This window comes from Lampetra planeri, chromosome 53 (genome assembly GCF_965212315.1).
Source record: "Lampetra planeri chromosome 53, kcLamPlan1.2.h2, whole genome shotgun sequence".
Lineage (NCBI taxonomy): Eukaryota > Metazoa > Chordata > Hyperoartia > Petromyzontiformes > Petromyzontidae > Lampetra > Lampetra planeri.
In genome coordinates, this window is record NC_136159.1 from 929,872 (window position 1) to 952,736 (window position 22,865).

At 53.9% G+C, this 22,865-nt stretch overlaps 1 protein-coding gene across 2 annotated transcripts in view; it reads right to left on the reverse strand.

Annotated features, from left to right (window-relative positions):
• LOC144734841 (adenomatous polyposis coli protein-like) overlaps positions 1-22,865 on the reverse strand; it is a 68,118-nt gene that overhangs the window by 37,270 nt on the left and 7,983 nt on the right. For both annotated transcript variants that reach the window (XM_078617248.1, XM_078617249.1), the window contains exons 3-7: positions 17,083-17,176; positions 14,110-14,365; positions 2,554-2,662; positions 1,976-2,089; positions 266-358 (exon numbers count right to left, since the gene is read on the reverse strand). In XM_078617248.1, the coding sequence (XP_078473374.1) occupies positions 266-358; positions 1,976-2,089; positions 2,554-2,662; positions 14,110-14,365; positions 17,083-17,176 (666 nt within the window). The remainder of the gene's footprint in view (positions 1-265; positions 359-1,975; positions 2,090-2,553; positions 2,663-14,109; positions 14,366-17,082; positions 17,177-22,865) is intronic.

Sequence of the window (22,865 nt, forward strand, 5' to 3'; positions counted from 1 at the left end):
AACGTGAGCAAGAGACCACAAGAATGGGCTCTGGAATTGAATCATCGCATTTCTGACTCATGACAATCCATCAAAGTGCTGGATATCGTAACCCGGCGCCCCGACCCAGCGTCCTGCTCGCTACACCGATAGCGTCCGCTTCATTTGCTTCTCTGCGAGTCGGCAAATTTTTGTGCCAAGATAATACCGGAGGCTACAAGCGAGTGACCGAGCAACGCGCCCCGCCACCGGCCACAAAACAGAGAGCCCCTTCGCCGGCGCTCACCTCGCCGTCGCTGCCGACGCCCTGGGCCTCGTGCAGCAGCTGGCGCACGCGCGCTATCTCCTGGTCGATCTCCTTGATGCGCAGCACGTCCACCTGTGGGAGAGAGGCACCACGCTGCAGCTCGACCTGACCGCGTCCCGCCGGCACTCCCGTCGCACGAGCGGCTTTTGGCTCGCCGTCAAACAAAGACGGTCACTGCCGCATCGCGCGCTTTCAGATGCGCTTCTGCGGCCGTCTGGAACGCCCTTCCTTCCGATATTAGAAAGCCACTAGAGCTATGACCTTTTAAATCTAGATTGAAATCTAATTTCTTTAGAACTGCATTTTGTGTTTCGTTTGTTGTCCTTCCCCCGCACCTCCGACTAGCACGGTTGGCTACGTACGTGGTGCAAAAGAAGCTCAACATAACGCACAGAACCGAGTGGACTGGCCAGGTGGCTCGGAGGTCACAGAAGCCGAGCCGGCACCGCTGAGACCCTGGGCTCGAATCCAGGTTTCAATCCCAACCACAGTGATGAAACCGGATCCTCGAATACACCAAGTTGATGGTTTGAGTCCGCTCACCAACGGTTTTCATACAGACCCATAGACTCACATCTCTGAGAATGAAACATCGGTGTGATCGTCATGCGCCAAACATGAATCTCAAACGGCAGAGAGAGAGCGGGAAAGCGCTGCCCCCTACTGTGTGTGCAGACGACTGTCGCTCAGATGTAGCTCTGACATCCGCTATCGTGGGCCGTACTCTTGACACGAATCGACGCACCGCCTTGCAAAGAATCCAAAAGGATTCTTTGACTCGTGACAACGCGACTCAAATGAGATTGCACTCAATAAGCATCACTCGAGTGACGTCACAACGCACACAGAAGACACCGCCCCAATACAAAATATACAAAAATGAGCAATTGGATGAGAATGGGCGGGTCAGTGAACGTGTGGGAGGGTGAGCGGGTTAATGAGTGATAGGGTGAGTGGATGGGTCCGTGATTGGATGCATAAGTGAGTGAGTGGATGAGCGATTGAGTGTGAGTGAATGATCAGGTGGGTTGGTGAGTAGATGAGTGGCACGAAACCCCTCCGTAACACACAGCAGGGCCTTCCTTCGTGATGACGTACAAAATTACATCATCATTATTATTACGTCACCGATAACAATCAAGATAAAAACTAGGGCTGAACGATTTGGGGAAAATATCTAATTGCGATTTTTCTGACAGATATTGCGCTTTGATTTGCGATTACATTTTTTAAAGTCAAGCTTCAGTTCAATATTCACTGTGTAATAGATTTAAAACATGTGATGGAGCATTACCACAAGATACCATCAAAATATGAACTGCTCTATATATTCTAATGGAAGGATGAGAACTTAAAAGATATGAATTGCTTCCAACATGCATTTATTAAAATGTTTTAATTGAAATAGAACAATCAAACATAGAACAATTGTTAAGTTAAATCAATACAGTTATAATAATACAAAAATAAACAATTCCAATAAGAAAGTAACAGGACTTTTCAAATCGCAAAAAAATCGCAGCCTTTGCGATTTGCTAATCGAATGTTTCAAATTTCGATTTGTAATTGATTACTCGTTCAGCCCTAATAAAAACCATTTGGGAAATAATGACATTAAAGTGGAGATGCGGAACCAGGGCATTCTGGTGAAGGGAGGGTGGGGGGGGGGGTTGCGCAATCGGGCGGCACCTGTGCTCTCTGCGCCATCTGCTGGCAAGTGCCCAGCCGCTCCTCCATCGCGGTGCGGATGTTCTGAGCCTCCAGCTCCAGCTCCCGGCGCGTCACGTCCGTTTGCAGGTAGTGCTGGGGAGGGACGGGCACACCAAGCCGCTACACAGGCTGTCGGGGAGCAAGCGCCGTCAGCGAGGTCGGTTTTACTTGTTTTATTTTCCAGGTAAGGGCCACCGAGCTACGTAGCTCTTTTTCAGAAGCCACCTGGCCACAAACAATAGCCCAACAAAAGTGGAAATTTATAGCAGCCAAACACTCGAAACGCACACTTCTAAATGTGTAGGGAAAAACCGGAGGACGTGGAGGAAAATCCACGCGACCACGGGGAGACGCGCAAACTCAAAAGATACAGCAGCATGCGTCAAGGTCGGGATCGAACTCACGACCTCCTGCACACCAGGCGAGGTACTTCACATTCTGCCACCGTGGTGCTCTTATGAAGGCCGGCACGGCACACAAGGGGGTGGGGGGTGGGGGGGTGGCCTGTACCACCACAATTCCCGACCGGTGGCGGTGGCGGTGATGATGCTGCTCACCCCGTCGGTGAGAGGGAGCCCGTCGATGCGCTTGGTGAGGTTCTGGAGCTGCGCGTAGTACCAGTCCTTCTCGCGCTCCTCTCGCTCGATCTCAGCCAGGAGGAGAGACCTGTGCGCCACGGACAGAAGCACGGAGGGACCGACGTGTCAGATGAACTCCGTGAACGCACACGTGCGTCGCCTCCAATGCCGCAAGCACCGGGCATCCAACACCACAACGTAGACAACGATCCCCCGTACAGCCTAACAGACTGTTGGGGCCTGTTTGTGAGCACATATGAAGGCCGGCACGGCACACGAGGGGGGTGGGTGGCTAGCACCATGCCCGGCAGCCTTGGTCTCCCCTAGTGTCGGAGAGGGGGGGGGGGCGATGTTAATGCTGTGTGTGATCCCAATGGAGTCATTCGCAGGGACGTTTCCAGCATTGGTGATGTTTGGCCAATGCCAGTGACACCGAGTGTTCGTTTTAGCTCTGGGAGCAAATCCGGAGAACCTGGAGGGAACGCGCGCAGAGCAGGGCGGGAACATAAAAACCCTCCGCGCAGAAAGGCGTCCGAGTCAGGAATCGCACCCAGGATTCCTTCTCGCTGTGAGCCACAGTGGTTGTCGGTGCGCTGGCACCACTCTGCCACCCTGTTCTTCCTACAGGGCTGCATTTTTTTCTAATTCTGATGCATTTCACACGACGTATTTTTGTCGAGTGGTTTTGATTTCATACGAATCTCTCCGGCGAGCCCCTGAGATACATGTGTCACACACATCCCCGGGTCTCTTTGCCGTTTTGTTAGTCCCCGAAACTGCGTACGCAAGACGCCCCATGCAACAGAATGAATAAAACGCCAAAGGGGCGGTGGCGATGACGACGGACAGCACTGTGGTTATAACGTCACGTTTCCACGCACACTGGCAAGCGTTCACGTTTCCACACATCCCCATTAATTTTATACGTAGGCTTCTTTTTATACAAGCAGAATTCACGATTCATTATTAGTTTTCGTGTGGGTTAGATGGTCGTGTAGGCAATAATGTCGACTTGTTTCACTGTAACCCTCCACCACTGTGCAACAGCGCCGACCAAATCAAGTTGTCATGTCACGGGCGATTATAGCGATCGATTTGATTCGTCAAAAAAGTCGCCGGAGGTGGAGGAAGAGAACAAACGAAAGTACGACAACTTCGCACGGCGTTTCGCCGAAGATTACGTGCAGCATCGTCAGCTGTTAACAGCAGCTCCGCTCTCTGTGTTAAAGAGGTTCCTGATCCAGGTCCTTATGGACTTAGCTGGAGCTTTTTTTTGATACGTCGTACAAACAGCCGTAGTTTTGCTCGGGCTTTTCAATGTTTCTCATCCTCCTCTGGTTTTTATGCAAAACCAAATAAATCACGACGTGACAATGTAATTGGCTCTGGAGCATTACACCAACACGATCTAACCCAAAATAATCTAATTACGAATGATACACCGTACTCATTATTATTCATAAATGTTTTATTGGATAAGCCACGTAACCCAATAATCAATTAGGAATCATAATACTGGCTGCGAAAACCTTTGTGTAAATGGTCGTGTAATGATCATGGAAGCTGAGACATGGAGCAGTCATGCGGTGGTGCAGTGGCTGACGCTCTGCTCCCTATGAACGTGGCCATCCAAGTCCGATTCCCGGCCACGGGAGCCGTCGGTGACGAGCGACGTCCACACAGGCTCCCCGGGGGCCCTCTTCCCTCTTCCCCTCCGCACAAACGCACGCTGCCCAGGGTGGGCTAATTATGATCGAGCAACACACACGACCAGCACTGTGAGGGTGTCGTCGGGGGGGGGGGGGGGGTGTAGAGGGGAGGGAGGGGTAGAGGGTAGACCGTCATCTAGCAGTGGATTGACAAAGGGCCCCAGATGTGAACACGCACGTGGGAAGGCGGAGCCAGCACGGCGCGACCTTGTGCCACTTCGTGGGGAATCAGCTGCCGGCGGCGCTCCTCAATGCGCCATCGATTTCCGTGAGCATCGCTGCTGCCGTGAGCACCGAGCTCCCCACCCCGCACCCCCCTGCTCTGAAGAGGGGAGAGTCCACCTTCGTGCCGCTATCCCCGGCACCTCCCGCCCCTGTCAGTAACCGCAGGCTCAACCACGAATGGCGGCCCAACGATTATAATAAAAAAAAAAGCTGCACCGGCAGAAAATACGGCGACGAGAAAATGAATAGCGACGATGAAAGCGGAACGCTGCAAATAAACGAAGAGCCCCCGGGCGCCCGAGCCGCGCACGAAAGGTTCTTTTGCGCCAACAAAACGTGCGGACCGCACGTTCGCCAGAGAAAACCCTTAATGCAGAACCCAAAATCAATATGGCTTTTACGTCGTCGGCCTCACCATCCCACTAAAAATATATAGAGTCACCGCTCCCGCCGTAAAAACCCCACGTGTGCCACCGCCAGATTGCAGCTCATTACAAAAACAATGACCCCCATAACCTCCCCGCCCCTCCCCCACCAAGGGCCACGTAAAGATTTTACGCCGTGGTTGGGGGAGGGGGTCGAGAAAGACCGAGACGCTTAATAAAATATATATTTATATACCGGCTACGCAATGCTGACGGATCCTTCGCGCTTCGTCATAGATATGCCTCGACAAGGGGAAGATGCAAGCGCTGGGGGGTCATAAATTAAGCGGGGAATCGGAGGCATCGTCGCCGTGCAAATAGCAAACAAAGGGCAGCCGGTCAAATTAATTTTATATATTTTTTTGGACCCGCAGGGCTGTCTCGCTGGACCTTGAAGCAAATCCTCCTTCATCCTCCTCCTCCTCCTCCCCGTATCTCCCTCCCTCCTCCTTCTAATCCACCCTCCCTCCCTCCCTCCTCGCACATGGCGAGGAGGACACGTCCCAGCCTATAGCGACGAGACCGCCGCCGCTGCCGCAGTAACGTCGGCAGAGCGGGTGACCTACTTTCCGCGGAGAGCGGGCGCCGAGACGCGGCGCCTTTGTGGTGCTACACGAGCAAAATCACAAGCAGGCGCATTAGCATCACGGGGGAACGGGACACGGACAGACAGCAGCTTAAATTCACGAATGGCTTTCGGGAGAAGCTGGAGGCCCCTTGGCCGCATCACAAAGTAAAGAAAGGCTCTCTCCCAGCCCCCTTCATCCGATTGATCAAGAAAGGCAACACAATGAATCGGGGGACACTGCTCACAGTGTCGGGTCTGTTACTTGTATTTTTGTTACGCGCCTACAAGACGTAAAATGCCCCCACTGGCAAATCCGCTGCTGGATGAGGGTCTCGCCATGCTGCGCGGATCCGTCGGGGTGAACTGACCACGCTTCGGCACGCTTTGTCGGCGCGGCCTGGTGAAGCTGGGAGAGGAGCACAGACGTGGGGAGCATATAAGTGCAGTACAACAATGTTTTGCCGCACGGCCCCCACTGCTGACCGCCACATATTCCCGCAGCCTACGACGCCGGTGACGCACGGCGGGCACCCATCCCATCGCTATCCAGGCTCAGTCCCGTTTGGCTTCCGGGAGGGTGAATTCTGGGCGATTTGATCGCAGGATTAGGCGCCTTGGAGGAGGCGAATGGGAAAGGAAGCAGCAATGTGGCGAGGCAGTGCTACCAACAATTGCCCAAGCTCTGGGGTCCTTTCTATATGAAGATGTTATCGGCCACTTAATGAGTGCTTATACACGTGGGAGGAAACCGCAGAGCCGGAGAGAACCCCCACGCGTGCGAGGAGAAAACACCGTCGCTTACACACGGAACAAGGTGGAATCCACAATGTTGCTGTACCGCTTCCTCCTGGCGAGCCAGGGAATAATGGCTCCTCCTCGACACCCACGGGGAACGGAGTTTCGCAGCATCTGTGTGGCGATCCACCAACCCTCGCTGCTGCCTCCAGAGTGCTGGATTACAAGCCACTTGTGTACGTATGTTGAACTTCTTTCACACCGTACGTAGCCAACCGTGCTTATAGAAGGTGCTTAGTGCCGCCCTGCCAATTTTATATTTTAAGCTTGCGTTGGTGACAGACGTAGGGAGTTTATTTGTTGTGCTTGCGTACCGCTACCAGTACCCGTCCTTTCGTTTTCAATGCGATGAACACAGATTTTGTTATCAGTGTGTTTTTAGTTTTCTGTATCTAGATTGTTGACAAATCAAGAGATCCTAGCACAAAACACAAATGTCTTATGGCGAGCCATGCCACCCCAAAATGGGCAAAATCACCCCATTGTGACGGAGTGAGCGGGCATCGAACAAACTTCCCGAGTGACTCTGCTACCCACGACCACATTACCCAGACCACACCCACAATTGTTGTCTGACCTCGGCAGTTAAGCACGGTTCGAGTTTCAAGTGTATTTTGCTCAACCGGGTGAGGAGAACTGAAGAGACCAGGATAAAAGTTATTTTGCAAGAGTGAGTGAGTCAATTAGTGAATGAGAAAGTGAGTCAATGAATGGCTGGATGGAGGATTGAGTGAGTGAATGAGTCAGCAAACCAAGTCATTTTTATTTAGTTTAATCATGTGACAACTCAGGATAAGTCTTATTTGCAACAGTGGCCTGTGGGGCATTAGTCTACAAGTAGGGGGCAGTGAGTGCTGTTATGTGCATCGTCCCAATTGAGCGACTTGCGGTGTAATTTCAAATTTGGTCAATTTGGACCCTGACACTGGCACACAATGGGTCACTCTTGCGAATGGCGTCACCGGAACTATAATGTCCACTGCGAGTGAAGCAGACGGCGTGGTGGCCCATGGTAGCCGAGATGTTAACTACCTCGCCTGGTCTGGAGGAGGTCGTGGGTTCAATCGCACCTCTGACTGCTGTTTATTTGGAGGTTGCGTGTTCTCCCTCCCGTGGTCGTGTGGATTTTTATCTGGGTTCTGGGTTTTTTCCCTCCACATTTACAATGAACGTGCGTTCAGAGTATTTGGCTGCTATACATTTACACGTGATAATCCACTTCGTTGAGCTCTCACTTGTGGCCACGTGGCTTCTGAAAAAGAGATATATAGCTCAGTGGGCCTTGCCTCGTAATATAGAAAATTGTTTGGTTTTAGCATTATTACTACGGTCAACACACACGCTGCAGTATTAACCAGGGCGGTCGCTGGATTGTGAACAGTCAGCCTCCGCAACAAGTGACGAACACGTCGCCGCCCGGGTTCAGCCTGGGTAGCGCTCGGACCGGCGACCACCACGCGCACACAGGTGCTATAGGCTGCTGCGGGTCTACTTGACGGGCAGCACACAGCAGTGCAGCAAAATATATACCGCCATTCGCCGACCAGAATTGACCAGGTTGGTGAAGTATGGTCAAACTAAACCCCAGGACCCACACCGGGGCGTGGGGAGGGCCCTCATCCGGCAGTGGATTAAACCAAAAGGGCACCGCTGCACATTTATTAAATGCACGTAAATGAACGACGGCGCCACGCAGAACAACGCCCTTCTCCAGGAGGGGCCCCTCCACCCCTGGCTTGTGGGATACATTCGCTCAATTCTTCACGCAGTGCACGTCGTCTTGTATGCGGTCAAAGAAAAGGCGAAATAAAGGGCCCCTCTCATCAGCGGGCTGCTCCCCACCATAGCGACTTGGTGCGGGGGCAACGAGGCTCTCGCGTCGGAACAAAGCGGCAAAGCGGCGCATGTGCGGCGGCAGTGCCCCCCCCCACCCACCACCGCACCCCCCCCCCCCGCCACCACCACTTTGAATTCCCCTTCCATTCATCGGCCACGGCCACACAGGACCCAGAAACGGAGAGAGGGAGAGAAAATAAATGAGAATGCAAAACCGTCGTTCACGCCCTCTAGAAATTTCGCATTGGCAGCGCTGCCGCTGCCGCCACTGCACACAGAGGGTACGAGCGCAGACGCACGCCAAACTGCGCGCGTCCGTGTCACAAGTAGTGACGCGCGCGTGCAGCGTGTGGAGGAATTTAGGGAGCACGGCAAATACGGCAGCGAAGAGAGAGCCCGGAAAGGGATGCCCAACGCAGCGGGCGTAGCCGACGAGTGTGCAGGCGGTGCAATCGCACGGTGGGCCCACGGGACATCATGCGTCGGGATGAGGGGAGCGCCAGCAAAGTGTGTGGAGGGGACTAGAGTGAGGCAGAGAGAGGGGAGAGGTAAGCAAAGGCGAGTCGATGGAGGATCTTGACGACGGTCGGGACGATCCGGAGGTTTATCTGGGACTGGATTGGGAGCCAGCGGAGGGATCGGACGGTTGGGGAGGACGATGTGTCCATTAATTATCGGTGGGGGTGAGAGTTCGCTCCTCAAAAACGACAAGGGTAAACTCGTTTCTCACTTAAATTATACTCCAGCTAACAGGAGTACAAAAAAAGACTCGGTTTGACTGCCACATGACAAACGCCTCGACCGCGGGGCGTGCGAGGCGCTGCAGTGGCCACCTAGCACGGGGGAGAGAAGCAACCGGAGGGATTTGTCAGAAGTAGCTCCGTGGTGTCATCTTCCTGACGGCCGTTCGCTGGAGCGTGGTGGGGGTTACGTTTCGTCACTTGTTGCCCGATTACCCAACGAGATCGCCCGATCATCCTGTGATAACGGTGGAGCCCGCAGGTGGGTTGCAAATTATAATTGGAAGAAAAGACCAAAAACTGAAAATAAAACAAACCCACGCTGCGCGTGCGGTATTTTGAGCCAGTGTAAGCAACGCGACGCTCTGCGCTTTAGCCAAGGATGCACTCAGCTGCGACATCGATACGGGGTCCTCTCTGTTGATTATTACCACATCCTGCCATGATGCCATAGGAGACAGAAATCAATAGGGCACTGTGGGGTAGGATTAGAGGTTGGGCCACTCACTTGCTCTCTCACTCACTTCCCTTGCTATTTAACTCACTCGCTCTCTCTCTCTCACTCGCTCTCTTCTCTCACTCGCTCTCTCTCTCTCACTCGCTCTCTCTCTCACTCGATTGCTCTCTCTCTCTCACTGACTTGCTCTTTTTGTGCAAGAATAATCTCGGGCATTAGTCTGATGCCAGTAAGGGGTGATGAGTGCTGCTGTGGGTACAATCCCAATTGAGTAATTTGCGGTGCAATTTTTTAATTTGTCAAATGTGGACCCCGACACCAGAGCACAAAAAAGGGCTGCTCGCGAATGACATCTGAATGGATCTTTACCCTCCAATGCGGAGCAGACGGCGCCTAGCACCATGACCACGGTTATTATTATTATTCTTATACCCGTGGTGGTAATCGGAGTGGCCTGCCGGATTCGAACCGTAAACCGTCGCAACGAGTGGCAAACGTGCTGCCGCTAGCAGGCCATTGTCACCGTCCCCAACAAGCGCTATGACTACCGACACCGCGTGGGGGAGGGCCTTCGTCCAGCAGTGGATTGCCAAAGAACGGCGAATCGTCGTAAACCATCGCACGCGTGAGAACCGATGCCGCTCGATGCACCATAGGCCAGTTGCATCGCGAGCGGCCCCGGCCCCTTTGTGCGGATGTCACAGGCGTGGCCACACCCTGCCCCTTCTGGCAGGCTGCGTGTGGCAGCGCTTGCACAAAGGGACGGCGCCGTTACAGCGTCTTGAGACGCGGTCGCATTTACACGCCATGTAATCCACATCGTGTCGTTGTGTGTGTTAGGCGGCATGTTGGCAGCGCTGTTGTAGAATTCGTGCCTCATAGCAAAAAGGCCCTGGATTCGATTCCCGATTCTGGTGCCTGTCTGTGTAGAGTTTGTATGTTCTCCCCCTGATCTGTATGGCGTTTCTCCAGGTTCGACGGTTTCCTTTTGGAGCTAAAATAAAGTAATTTTAATTCGTACAATGTAACTGCAATTGGCCAAAACACCTCAAACTGAAAAATTACCTCCTAATAACTCAATTCAGACCACACAAAGCAGCAGCCTTGAAAATCGGCGAGCCTTTCCTGGGTAAACAGGCTTAACAAGACAAACAATACTCACCGTATGCTGCTGCATCGCTGATATTTCTGCTGTAGATCTGGGTGAACGCCACCGTCCCGAAGAGTAATCACCGGACCGCCGGTCCCACCGGTTCTCCGAGTCGTCTACGAGTCTCTACGTGCTTCGATGAGTCACTATGTGAGTCAGTGGGTTTCTGTGCGATTCTTTCTAATAATAATGTCAACTTGGAATGCAGCACCGCTGCCACACAAGTGTTCGTGCACTCTCGCAGACAGAGAGAGGACGACTCGGAGGCGTAAGGAGGAACCGCAGACAAGCAGGAAGGCAGCCACGCCATAAGCCTGCACCAACGATTGCCCAACCGATGCGGTCCTCTAAATATGTGAAGATGTTACTGGCCAATTATTTAATGTCTATAAATGTGCAAGGAAACCGGAACACCCGGAGAAAATCCACGTGTGCGAGCGAGGGGGAAACCCGACATCCCATACAGATGGAACAGGTGGAGTCCACATTTGTGATGTACTGTCTTCTCCTGGTGAGCGAGGGGGAAACCCGACATCCCATACAGATGGAACAGGTGGAGTCCACATTTGTGATGTACTGTCTTCTCCTGGTGAGCCAGGGCAAAAGATCTCTACCGCTGGACAACAAATGAATAACGCACGCTTGACAGCAAAAGCCCTAAGTGCCGAGGGGTGGGAGGGCGCGATCGGCATCACCGTCTCTGTGGACTGCCCGAGCGTTGCTGTGGCAGCACACAGGGCACGCTCACTCGGCGTAACCATCCCTGGGGAGGAGCCGAACCGATAGAACCGTGCGGCCTACGATCCGTAATTGGTGTAAATGATACCCACAGACTTAACGGGCGTAATGAAAGAGATGGTATAAAGGAGAAGGAGACAACAGGGCAGGGCACACGGTACGGGTAAAAGTGGTGCAAGGGAGACGGTGCGGTGCGAAGAGCACACACAACGCAGCTGAGCGTGCAATTTACAAATGAGGCCGCGCAAACGAGATGGACGGCATGACTGAGACAGTACGGATGAGGCCGACAGTACCAACAACACAGCACACATGAGACAGAGAGTACAAAGGAGACCGTATGGATGAGACGGACAATGCAAGCGAGACTGACAATAGAGATGAAATTGAAAAAGGACAAGATGGAGTCGGTCCTTTCATCAAACCACTATCTTGAATCATGACGATCCATCAGATTGGGGGGGAAAGTGGTGGTGGTGGAGGGTGGTAGCGATGGGAATGAATCATTACATTCTTAACACAGAGACCCACAAGGGGAGCCGTCACGATGACGACCGGCTGATAGCGGGCGACGAGCACCTGGGTGGGATAGGTGGGATTGGGGGGACGGTGGGGACGGAGGGGGGGCGACGAGCACCTGGGTGGGATAGGTGGGATTGGGGGATTGGGGGGATGGTGGGGACAGAGGGGGGGGGGCGATGACGACGCAAGGATGGACTCGGCCCCTTGGCCCAGAAGGCACCGGGAAGCGATGACAAAGCACGCGACTCGCCGACCACGGGGTCACACGCCCAGCCGATGACTCCCATGCATCGGTTACCCTCGTTCGTGGACCAAGGCCACGTTTCGTCAGGAGGTGGGGGAGCTTTCGCAATTAGTTTTGTATACAGTATAATTTAATGCGGAGTAGGTCTTCGCCATGACCAATATAATGACTCATTACATTGGGTTAAACTATTGTTTAACCATCCGGCCAAATGTTTGTCGTTAAGAACGCTCCACCACCCAACACGGCCAAACAAAATTCAACTGTCACATGGTGTGCATGCATTTAACAATGCATCAAAATTATCGTGACCGTTTCAGCTCAACTTAGCGTTGAGCCGATACAATAATAATTTGTTCGGCAACATCATTCTTATTTAATATCACTTGCTTTTGACACCGGATTACGAAACGCAGCGATGTTTTGTAATTGTCTTCTGTGAGCAGAGTCTCGAGCCAGCTGAGAGGATTACGGGGAGGTTCATAATGGCCGTGGCGTTGCCAACCGAGCCGGCATTTGTAAAAATGTGGATGTGAGTCCGGGTTCTTGGCGCCCAAACCGTGGCTCTCAAGTGCAAGGAGTTGATGGTTCCCGCTTGGTCACAAATGAGAGCCACATAAGCTCGCACAGAGACCCACGGACTCATATAAGACCCCAATAGATTTGCATAGACTGGGTTGTGATTAAACCGGGTTCTGAAGTGTCGTAGAGTTGATGGTATCAGGCAGGTCACCAATGACTGCACAAATAGAAACCACCATCACCACAGTAACACTTCCTTGTGAACTATCCCGGTGGGAATTAGAACATTTCCGTTTGACTGCCATGTGCGCCACTCGTGCTAGCAAGTGGCCTCAAAAGTAGTTCTGCAACGTCTCCTTCAGGGGCATTCTTTGTTCATAACGTGGCAAGATGCACAATTGCATTATAATCGTAGAACAGTTATACAATGCCCTACACATTCATCATCAATCTACCCCAAGCCTGTTTAATTTGTAAAAGTGCATCTTTATTGATTCTTTAGAAATGAACGGATAAATCTTCTTCCAACTGATCAATCTTCGAAATTGCACTTCAAATTAACATTCTAAACGTGTCCCTCATTCTGTACTGCCGTGTGTTTGACCGCACCGGAGTTCTGTTTCGTTTTTTCTGGCCATACTTGTTCTGACCCAGATCTCGCTTGAGAAAAGCATATCTTTGGCCTCTCTCTCTGCACGCTCTCACCTGGTTTAAAATACAAAGTCAGTTACCAACACTACCTGTGAATACCACACACAGCAAGCTGCGAACCTGGTGAACCCCAGTTCAATTCCTGGCCGTAGCTAACATTGTTGACCAGTTGATATCTCAAACAGGCCCCGGTGGGTTCCCCCACCTTCACCAGCCCCTGTGCCACACACTTACCAACCCCCGTGCCACACACAGTCAGCAACCCCTGTGCCACACCCGGTCAGCTGCCACCGGGGGGGGTGCCCCCTTCTAAATGCGTTGAGGTGAAACGCGATGATGTATATTATGATCATGAATAATAATTATTATGTAATCTTGTAATGTCCTTATTATACTTTAATATTGTAATGTGATTATTATAATTTAATATTGTAATGCGCACAGTATTTACTCACTCTCGTAGAGAGAGAACGACTTAAGAGGCATGATGAGGACCCACAGACAAGCGGGAAGGCAGCCAGGCGGTGAATCGGAGGTGGAAACCGGAGCACCCGGAGAAAACCCACACACGTGAGGGGGCAACACTCGATCCCCGTAAAATGTAAACAGGACTTTAGCCCACTTGCTGTACTGCCTTCTCTCGGTGAACCAGGGTACAGCTCCTCCTCTACGCCGGCAGAAATTAATTTTCACAACATTTTTGTGTGATCCACCAACCCTGACTGTTGCCTCTTCCACAGTACTGGACCACAGGCCACGTGCAGCACAGCCACCACCACCACCGCCACCACCACCACCGCCACCGCCACCGCCACCACCACCACCGCCGCCACCGCCACCACCACCACCACCGCCGCCACCACCACCACCACCGTCACCACCACCGCCGCCGCAGCCCGGCTAAGCAACGGAGCACAGGTGAGAGCGAGTACCCCAACCCCACCCCGCAGTACCTCTCCTTTTCCAGCTCCTCCAGGTAACCCGCGCTCCTGCGGCTGCCGTTGAGGCAGCTCCGGGGCTTGTGCCCACCCGCCCCGGTGGTGCCCGCCGATGCGGTGCTGCTGCTGCTGCCGCCGCCGCCGCCGCCCGCGATCGGGCTGCTGTCGCCCGAGCGGCTCGACAGCGGCGACCCGTCCCCACCGCCGCCGTTGCTGCACAGCACCACCTTGGAGCGCAGCTTCACCCCGCCACGGCACACGCCCTCCAGGTCTGCAATGTGCGCACACGTATGTACAATGTTGAACTTCTTTCATACAGTACGTAGCCAACCGAGCTAATCGGAGGTGTGTGGGAAGGACAAATATCTAAGCACAAAAAGCAGTTCTACAGAAATTTGTTTTCAATCTAGATGATGATTTAAAAGTGCATAGCTCCAGTGCCTTCCTAATATCGGACGGAAGAGCGTTCCAGACGGCCGCAAAAGCGCATCTGAAAGCGTGCGATGCGGTGACCGCCTTTGTTCGATGGGCGACCAAAAGCCTCTGCGAGGATGGCAAGAATGGAGCGACGCGTGTCCGGGTTAACTGGCCGTAGCTGCGTGTTCACAATTTATTCTTGGGTCAGATCGCCATTGTGAGTAAAATGTGTTGTGTCGTACGCCCTCCTCCACCCGACATGGCCGATTAATAAAGCTGCCGTGAAACAAACGCGGCCGATGTATTACTGCTTCAGCAGCAGCGCCAGCGCTGTCGTTGGAGAGGGATCAACACTCATGGAACAATTGGGTGTGGGCGCTTCGCTGGTGGTTACAACCAACGGTTGCCAGGATTGTGAAAATGTCCTCCAGTCTTCTTGGGCTGGAGGTGGTGAGGCAGGAAGTGCTACATCAAGTTTAACGTATTTCAATAAATTACAATGCTGCGTTAGATCATGATACATTGTGTTAAAGGTTTGTACATATAATTACATGGTGACAGAGGTTAGTCATAGCTTCGACCAAATTTAATTTACATGATCTGACACAAAAAATCTATTATGAATCATAACACTGATTTCGAAAGGCTGCGTGTGAATGATTTGGTGTCTCAGGTCACTTGTGCAAATGAGATTCTGATCCTGGTTGTCTTGAGTTCTCACCTGGCTAAATGAAATCAGCTTGGAACTTGCGTGCAGATTTAGTTTGCTCGTTTTCAAACCGTTGCTAAGCACATGGCCCAAAATCCCAAAACGTCAAGTGGCCAGCAACAAAGAGCACACGTATCAGAGTTGTAATAGATACAGAGTATAGTGACACGGTCCTTGAATTGAGCGAGGGTATTACTGTCAGATATTGGGGGGAGGGAGACAATCATGGGAGGGGAATTCAAAAGGAGAGCAGTGCGAGGAAAGAAGTGGTAAGAAAAGTAAGGTGACCTGCAGTGTGGTGAGTGAGTGAGTGGGTGAGTGCGTGTTGTTGTGACCTGCAGTGTGGTGAGTGAGTGGGTCAGTGGATGGGTGAGTGAGTGTTGTTGTGACCTGCAGTGTGGTGAGTGAGTGGGTGAGTGAGTGTTGTTGTGACCTGCAGTGTGGTGAGTGAGTGGGTGAGTGAGTGTTGTTGTAACCTGCAGTGTGGTGAGTGGGTGAGTGAGTGTTGTTGTGACCTGCAGTGTGGTGAGTGAGTGGGTGAGTGAGTGTTGTTGTGACCTGCAGTGTGGTGAGTGAGTGGGTGAGTGAGTGTTGTTGTGACCTGCAGTGTGGTGAGTGGGTGAGTGAGTGTTGTTGTGACCTGCAGTGTGGTGAGTGAGTGGGTCAGTGGGTGGGTGAGTGAGTGTTGTTGTGACCTGCAGTGTGGTGAGTGAGTGGGTGAGTGAGTGTTGTTGTGACCTGCAGTGTGGTGAGTGAGTGGGTGAGTGAGTGTTGTTGTGACCTGCAGTGTGGTGAGTGAGTGGGTGAGTGAGTGTTGTTGTGACCTGCAGTGTGGTGAGTGAGTGGGTGAGTGAGTGTTGTTATGACCTGCAGTGTGGTGAGTGAGTGGGTGAGTGAGTGTTGTTGTGACCTGCAGTGTGGTGAGTGAGTGGGTGAGTGAGTGTTGTTGTGACCTGCAGTGTGGCGAGTGAGTGGGTGAGTGAGTGTTGTTGTGACCTGCAGTGTGGTGAGTGAGTGGGTGAGTGAGTGTTGTTATGACCTGCAGTGTGGTGAGTGAGTGGGTGAGTGAGTGTTGTTGTGACCTGCAGTGTTGTGAGTGAGTGGGTGAGTGAGTGTTGTTGTGACCTGCAGTGTGGTGAGTGAGTGGGTGAGTGAGTGTTGTTGTGACCTGCAGTGTGGTGGGTGAGTGGGTTGTTGTGACGTACAGTGTGGTGAGTAAGTGGATGGGCGAGTGTATGGGTGAATGTGTTGTGATGATGTGCGGTGTGGTGGGTGAGCGGGTGAGTGGGTGGTTGGGCGAGTGAGTGGGTGGGTTGTTGAGACCTGCAGTGTGGTGGTTGAACGGTCTGGCAGACTGAGTGTGTGGGAAGTTTAAGCTGTGTGCACGGTCCATGTGTGGTTCATGCACATTACAACATCGTATGATTGCGTGTAGTATGGTGCACGCATGGTGTGTGCACAACGCGAGTGGTGGTGTGCATGGTGTGTGCGTGGTCTACGCGTGGAGTGTATGGCCTGTGTGTGGTGTGTGGTACGCGAACGTGGTTTCTTCGAGGTGTGTGTGTGTGTGGGGCGCGTGATCAGCAATGGGCCCACAAAGGGAACTGGGTGTGGTGTTGGTCACCCACCCTTCGTGTGCTGTGTGGGCCTTCATTAGGTGGTCGCAAACACATCTTGCCCCAACAATACAAGGCTTTATAGGGGAGGGGGGAGGGGTCGTTGTCTAATGGTGTGTGTGGTGTGTGTGGTGTGTGATGTGTGTGATGTGTGTGATGTGTGTGTGCGATGTGTGTGGTGTGTGTGTGTGTGTGCGATGTGTGTGATGTGTGTGTGTGTGCGATGTGTGCCAGCGCACGGTTTACCCTTCAGACGATCGAGCAGGGCCTCGGGTGTGGCTGCCGCCGCCATCTCCAGCGTATCTCCCTTCACGCTGCTCTGAAGCTGCTTGAGCACCTCCTGCAGCACAGAGTGAACGCCCAGGAGGAACAGGAGGATCATGCTCATCCACTCGCCGCCATCGCCGCCGACCCCGCCGCCGCCACCATCGCCACCATCGGCACCGCCGCCATCCGCCGGACAAGCCGCCACTCCGCCAAGCCTCGTCGATCGGTCTCTTCGCTGATAAGACGCCGGTCGGCCTTTAGACAAATGGGCGTTGAAGCTGGCTCGGGCGGGGACAGGTCGTGGCTAGAAGGGACGGTGGGCGGCGGTCGAGGCTAACGACGAAGCGGTAAGCAAATGGGGGAAACGCTCCCGAGTGGACGACGACGACCACCACCACCGCTTGGCGTGCCCGAGTGAGATGGGTCGTGGCGCCGCAGGGCTGTGACGGGACAGAGGCAGCGAGTGTTGGGTAGCCTTTGTCCAGCAGCGGATAGACAATGGCTGAGACGACGACGACTATAATAATAATATTAATGAGGGCACCTCAAACTCCCCGCAGGAATTTCCCCAATCGTACGTCCGGGAATCTGGGGCTGTCACACGGAGAGCGGTGGAGGCGGGGGGGACGCAGGCTCGTCCGGCGTGACCGAGCGGCAGCGCTTTCCGAGGCCTCCAGTCCTACAGCCGAGTGGTCGCAGCGCGATCCCACGGCCGCTCTGCCGCACGCGCCCCGAGGCGCGCTCCTCGCAGCGGGGAGGGATTGGTTGCTGTCAATCTCTGCAAGTGACGTTGCCACCCTGCCCACGTTTCGTATCGGCCCCGGCCGTGTCCTTCACCCCACGCAGAAGGCCAGTCTCTTGTTGTTGCTTCCCTGATTATTTCACGCAAGCAGGCAGCAGCAGCAGCAGCTGGCAGAGAGGTTTTGCAGAACGGGCTTCTCTACTTTGCATAAACTATCGGTGAACGAGGCCAATTCATTTGTTTGCCGGACGCGCGGTGCGATCGGCGCCAAAAGCACCGGCAGGCCCTCGACGCTCACCGCCGCTCGCTGGGTTTTGTGCCTGAAGAGGATAACGGGTTTGTTTTGTTTCGCGTGGACACAACAGGTATGCAAATTAGGAGCGAGGGAGCGCCGCACTAATGCACACAATTTTTGCTGATGGGGCAGCTTCCTGAAGGACGGATGCAGCAGACGAGAGAAGAGCCTGTTATTCGATAAGTCGCTCGTGCGCTCGCACAATTTTCCGTCTTGCAGATTATTATTAATTGGATCCGCCCGACCGTGTCCTTAAGGACGCAGAATCACAGCGAGCGGGGCGGAAACGTCGCAGGGCCCGGCGCACGTCATTTTATTCGTGGATCCCGTCGACGAGGCAGCTTCCCGCAAGGCGCCCAGCGGCGAGGGCCTCGCCTTTTTCCTCGAGCGAACGCCCGCGGCTCCCGAGATGCAGAGCGCCGCACGGCCGCCACCACCGACGAGCTCAGACCACCGACCCCTCCCCACCGGCAGCGACGGCCAAGGCACAGTGGTGAAGCGGCGTCACCGCACGTCCTTGTAACTTTCCCAGCGCCGCCCCCGCACCCCCCCCGGCCGCCGCATTAGGGAGGCAGCTGTCGTTCCCGCGGCTCGACGACCGGCGGAAGCTTGGCACCGATTGCCGGCTCGGCAAAATCCCTCGCGCCCTCTCTCTCCCTCTCTTTCTCGTCGTCAGCGGCGGCGTCGCCTCGCGGCTGCCCGCCTGGCCGCCTGACCAGTGAAGAAGCAGCGACCGTACGTCTCGCTCGCCGATCCGGCAAGCACGCTGCTCAAACGCAGGGCGCCCCCACCCCCCCCATTATAGAGCTCACGCCAATGTAGACGTCTAATTCAGCCTATTCTGCAGACGAAAATGGTAATTTTGCAAAAAAAATTCAGATAAAAAATAAACCCCTACGTCGCCAATTACAGCGATTAAATAACACCACCGGAGCCGATCCAAATTCAAAACCCTTTTCCTTCGGCGGCAGCGCCGCGGATTCTGCGTGGCAGGCGACGACGGCGCCGCTACGATTCCACACGGAGCCAGACGCGTGCCGCCATCCCCCCCACAGCCGCTCTGCGCAGCGCGCCGGCGCTCTGCTCACGCACGCGCGGAGAGAGAGCCACTCCCCCACCCCCGCCCCCCCGAGGGCGCGGAGCAGTGGCGAGCGAGGAGCTGTGCGCACGCACGCGCTCTTCTTCTGTGCCACTCGACCCCGTTTCCGGCGAGACAGAGCAAGCGGCTGACATCATCAGAGGGCCGAGGCTCGCGTGGCTTTATTTATTAATTTATTTGATGCTCCTGCATTAGGGCCGATCAATTATTAAAGATTAACAGAGGTGGTTCGTGACAATTACATTGCTCGCAGGCTCTGGAGTGGCCGGAGCGCGTTGTCTGGAATGTAACTCGCAACCCCGCCGCACATCCTGCCCGCGCAGCTGCCCACGCTGCGCATTCATCTTCCGTTCTCTCAAGGAGAGAGCGGCAGCACCTTGGCGGCGTGACATTTGCACCGCTCCGGATTGACACGGGAGGGGGCACACGTTATCGATGTTGTCGGCGCGGCTAAATAATTAACGCAGCCGAGCCATCACGTGCAAACTGCCTTCGGTGGTGCGATGACACCCGATGAGAGATCAGTGGGACGCCGGCCTCGCCACGTCAGAGATAGCGGGGACTCGTGGTCCACGTTAAGATGCCGCTCCGTCAACGAGCCGTACACGTGTAAGCAGCACGCACACCCACAAGTCCCCGCGGCGTTCACGCACGCAAGACCGCGCCGACTGCGTACTGCCCGAGTCAACATTCTGCAGGATAACAAATGGCGAGACTGGCACCGAGACAGAAATATTTGCGACGGAGCGACGGACAAATCGCCCCAATTAACGGCCCTCCACGTCTGCGCGTGCGCCCTCTCGATGCATCGCAGCGACCGTCTGGCTCGGCGGCAATCCGTGAGCGGCGACTGCAGGCCGGAATCAAAACAAATCCGCTCTCAGCAGCGCACGGCGGCTACACCCCGACCGACCTCGGAGCCATCGGCGGCACTCCCGCTCCTCCACCACCGCCTACCCGTCACCTCCCCCTCCCGCCAACACTCTACACTGCCCCCACAACCGCACAGCAGCCGCTAAGTGAAATGGCTTCCTGGCTTTACACGTTAATTTGAATCCCGGCCGTCTGCCGGTGTCACGTTTCTGAGATGCAATCCCTCCTGCCTTCCTGCTCCTCCACCCCCATCGCCGCCGCCGCCCCCTCGCCACCACCGGGGCTGCCCATCCCACACTCCACACGCCCCCCACCGCCACCAACTCACGAGACCATCAGAAGCAAAGGATTTCCCCCCCACTCGGTGATGCCCGAGCAGACAATGCCACATCCTGCTATGTAGGTCGCCCCCCCCCCCACCGCCACTCCGACAGCACGCTACCGCGCACATCCCAAGGAGGAGAGTGGCTTTTGTGTTGGCAAGCGTCCGCGGGCTGCGTGTGCATCGTTAAAAGGAGACGCGCTTATGCAGCATTGGCCGGCTTTACATGGTGCTGTGCGCGAGCGCGCCTTCTGCAATTGGCATGGTACGTAACGTAGTCGGTGTTGTGTGGCCACGGCAATGCCCGGCCAAATGTGTCTCTCCAATGATGATCTTTCACACGGCGTGCCAAGGACTCTGTTTAAGGATTTTAATGCACTGAAAAATAGTCGATTTTAAAAGGGGGGCTTAATCGATATACAACCTCCACGCTGCTCGTAACGATACGTTCACTACCAGCAGAGGGGTACGCACAAAGAGTGAAAGCAATCGTCACGTTCGCTGCCTCATTGCCGACTATCGGCAGTGCTGAGTGTCCGACGAAGGTAAGCCAACACCGATTTGATAGCAACTTCAACCCTGACGATGACGATGCTTGAAAAGCCGAATGGGGGTTCACGTGAACTCGCGAACAAACACCTCCTTGTGAAAGACCTGACGGCGTAAAAGATCCCTGGCTACGATCTTACGCCCTGCAGCTTCTGGGCCATAACCCCTAACCCCCATCATCTGTAACACAAACCATGGCGGCAGCGGCAGCAGCAGATGCGGATACCCGATGACGACTGCACAAATTTTAATCTCTGCGGTCACTGTGGTCACCCAGAACAGAACCGTGAAACGTATAAAAACGAATCAATGCTCGATTCACAAATACAATTACATTGCTTGCAGACTCTAGAGTGGCCAGAGCATCTGGAATGTGACTTGCAATCACGCCGCACAGACCCACTTCGCCAACACTGCAGGTCATCAGAGCCATTCACCACGACAATTCTCCCGATGCAATCATCTGGCTCAACCACCTCAATGTAAAAATGACAGCTGTCAACATCGGCCACACAAAAAAGAACGCGTACAACTAAGGAAGGCGGTCCACCGATTGGCCAAAATGCCTTTGCTGTGACACTCGTTCATCCTGCGATCGCGTTTTAGATGTCAGTGCTGTTTTATTGGCCCGGCCTGGCTCAAAAAATTAATTAACAAAACATAAAACGCAATTTAACAACAACAACACTCACAGGCAGAGGGAGCACACGGTGAGTGGCGTCACGGCGGCGGGATGTTAATTACCTCGCCTGGTATACAGGAGGTCGTGGGTTCACTCCCAAACCTCATGTCTGTATATTTGGAGTTAGCATGTTCTCGCCATAGTCGCGTGGATTTTTATCCGGGTCCTCTGGATTTACATGCGTTTAGAGTATGTGGCTGCTAGAAATTTGCAAGCGATAAGCCACTTCGAGTGAGATATCAATTGTGATGGCCAGGTCGTCGCTTCTGAAAACAAGCTACGTAGCTCAGTGGGCCTTAACTGGTGAAATAAAAAAAACTGTTCAGCTTAGAGTGTTCGTGTCAGGGCCCCTGCAGCCACCGCCGCCCTTGCGATTGGAGCATTTGCCAAAATCCTCCCTGTTACGGCCGCCCTGAACGAGCACCGCAGACCATCTTGACGGGGCATGCCCCAGCGAGGGGTCCATCGACAGCACGAGCAGCAATGACAAACGGGACGAGTTTAGCTCCCCGCCCCCCACCGGCATGAATCTTTGTTGCTATTTTGAGATCTGGTAAACACGGACGACTCGGGAGGCGGCACAAGGAATCTCACTGCGGCATTTTGTGCTGACACCAGAATCTTGTGACCGTCCTGTGGTGTAGTAGTAAACCCGCTGGTGTAATGGTAAGCTCACTGGTGTAGTGATAAGCCCACTGGTGTGATGATAAGCCCACTGGTGCGATGGTAAGCCTGCCGATGTAATGGTAAGCCCACTGGTGTAATGGTAGCCCATTGTTTTAATAGTTAGCCCATTGGCGTAATGGTCAGCCCACTGGTGTAATGATCAACCTAATGGTGCAATAGTTCGCCCACTGGTGTGATGGAGGTGATCTGTGCATCGGCTCAGTGATGCGGTTACGGCAGTTGAGTATTTGTGATGAATGCACACACACACAAACAAAGCAAGAAAATGTCTAGAAACTCACACGAGCTCAGAGAGGGCATCATCAACACAGCAGCTGACAAGGCGGCCGCGTGGCTCGGGGTGGGGGGGGGTCATAACGGCGGTGTCAGAGCCACGAAGCGAGCGGCACCGCTGAGGTCCTGAATGTGAATTTGAGTTTCAAACGCCCGTGGTTGAAACTGGGTCCCCGATTGCAGAGAGTCAACAGTCTTAACCCGGCAACTAATGACTGCAGATAGAAACCATCGTATAAT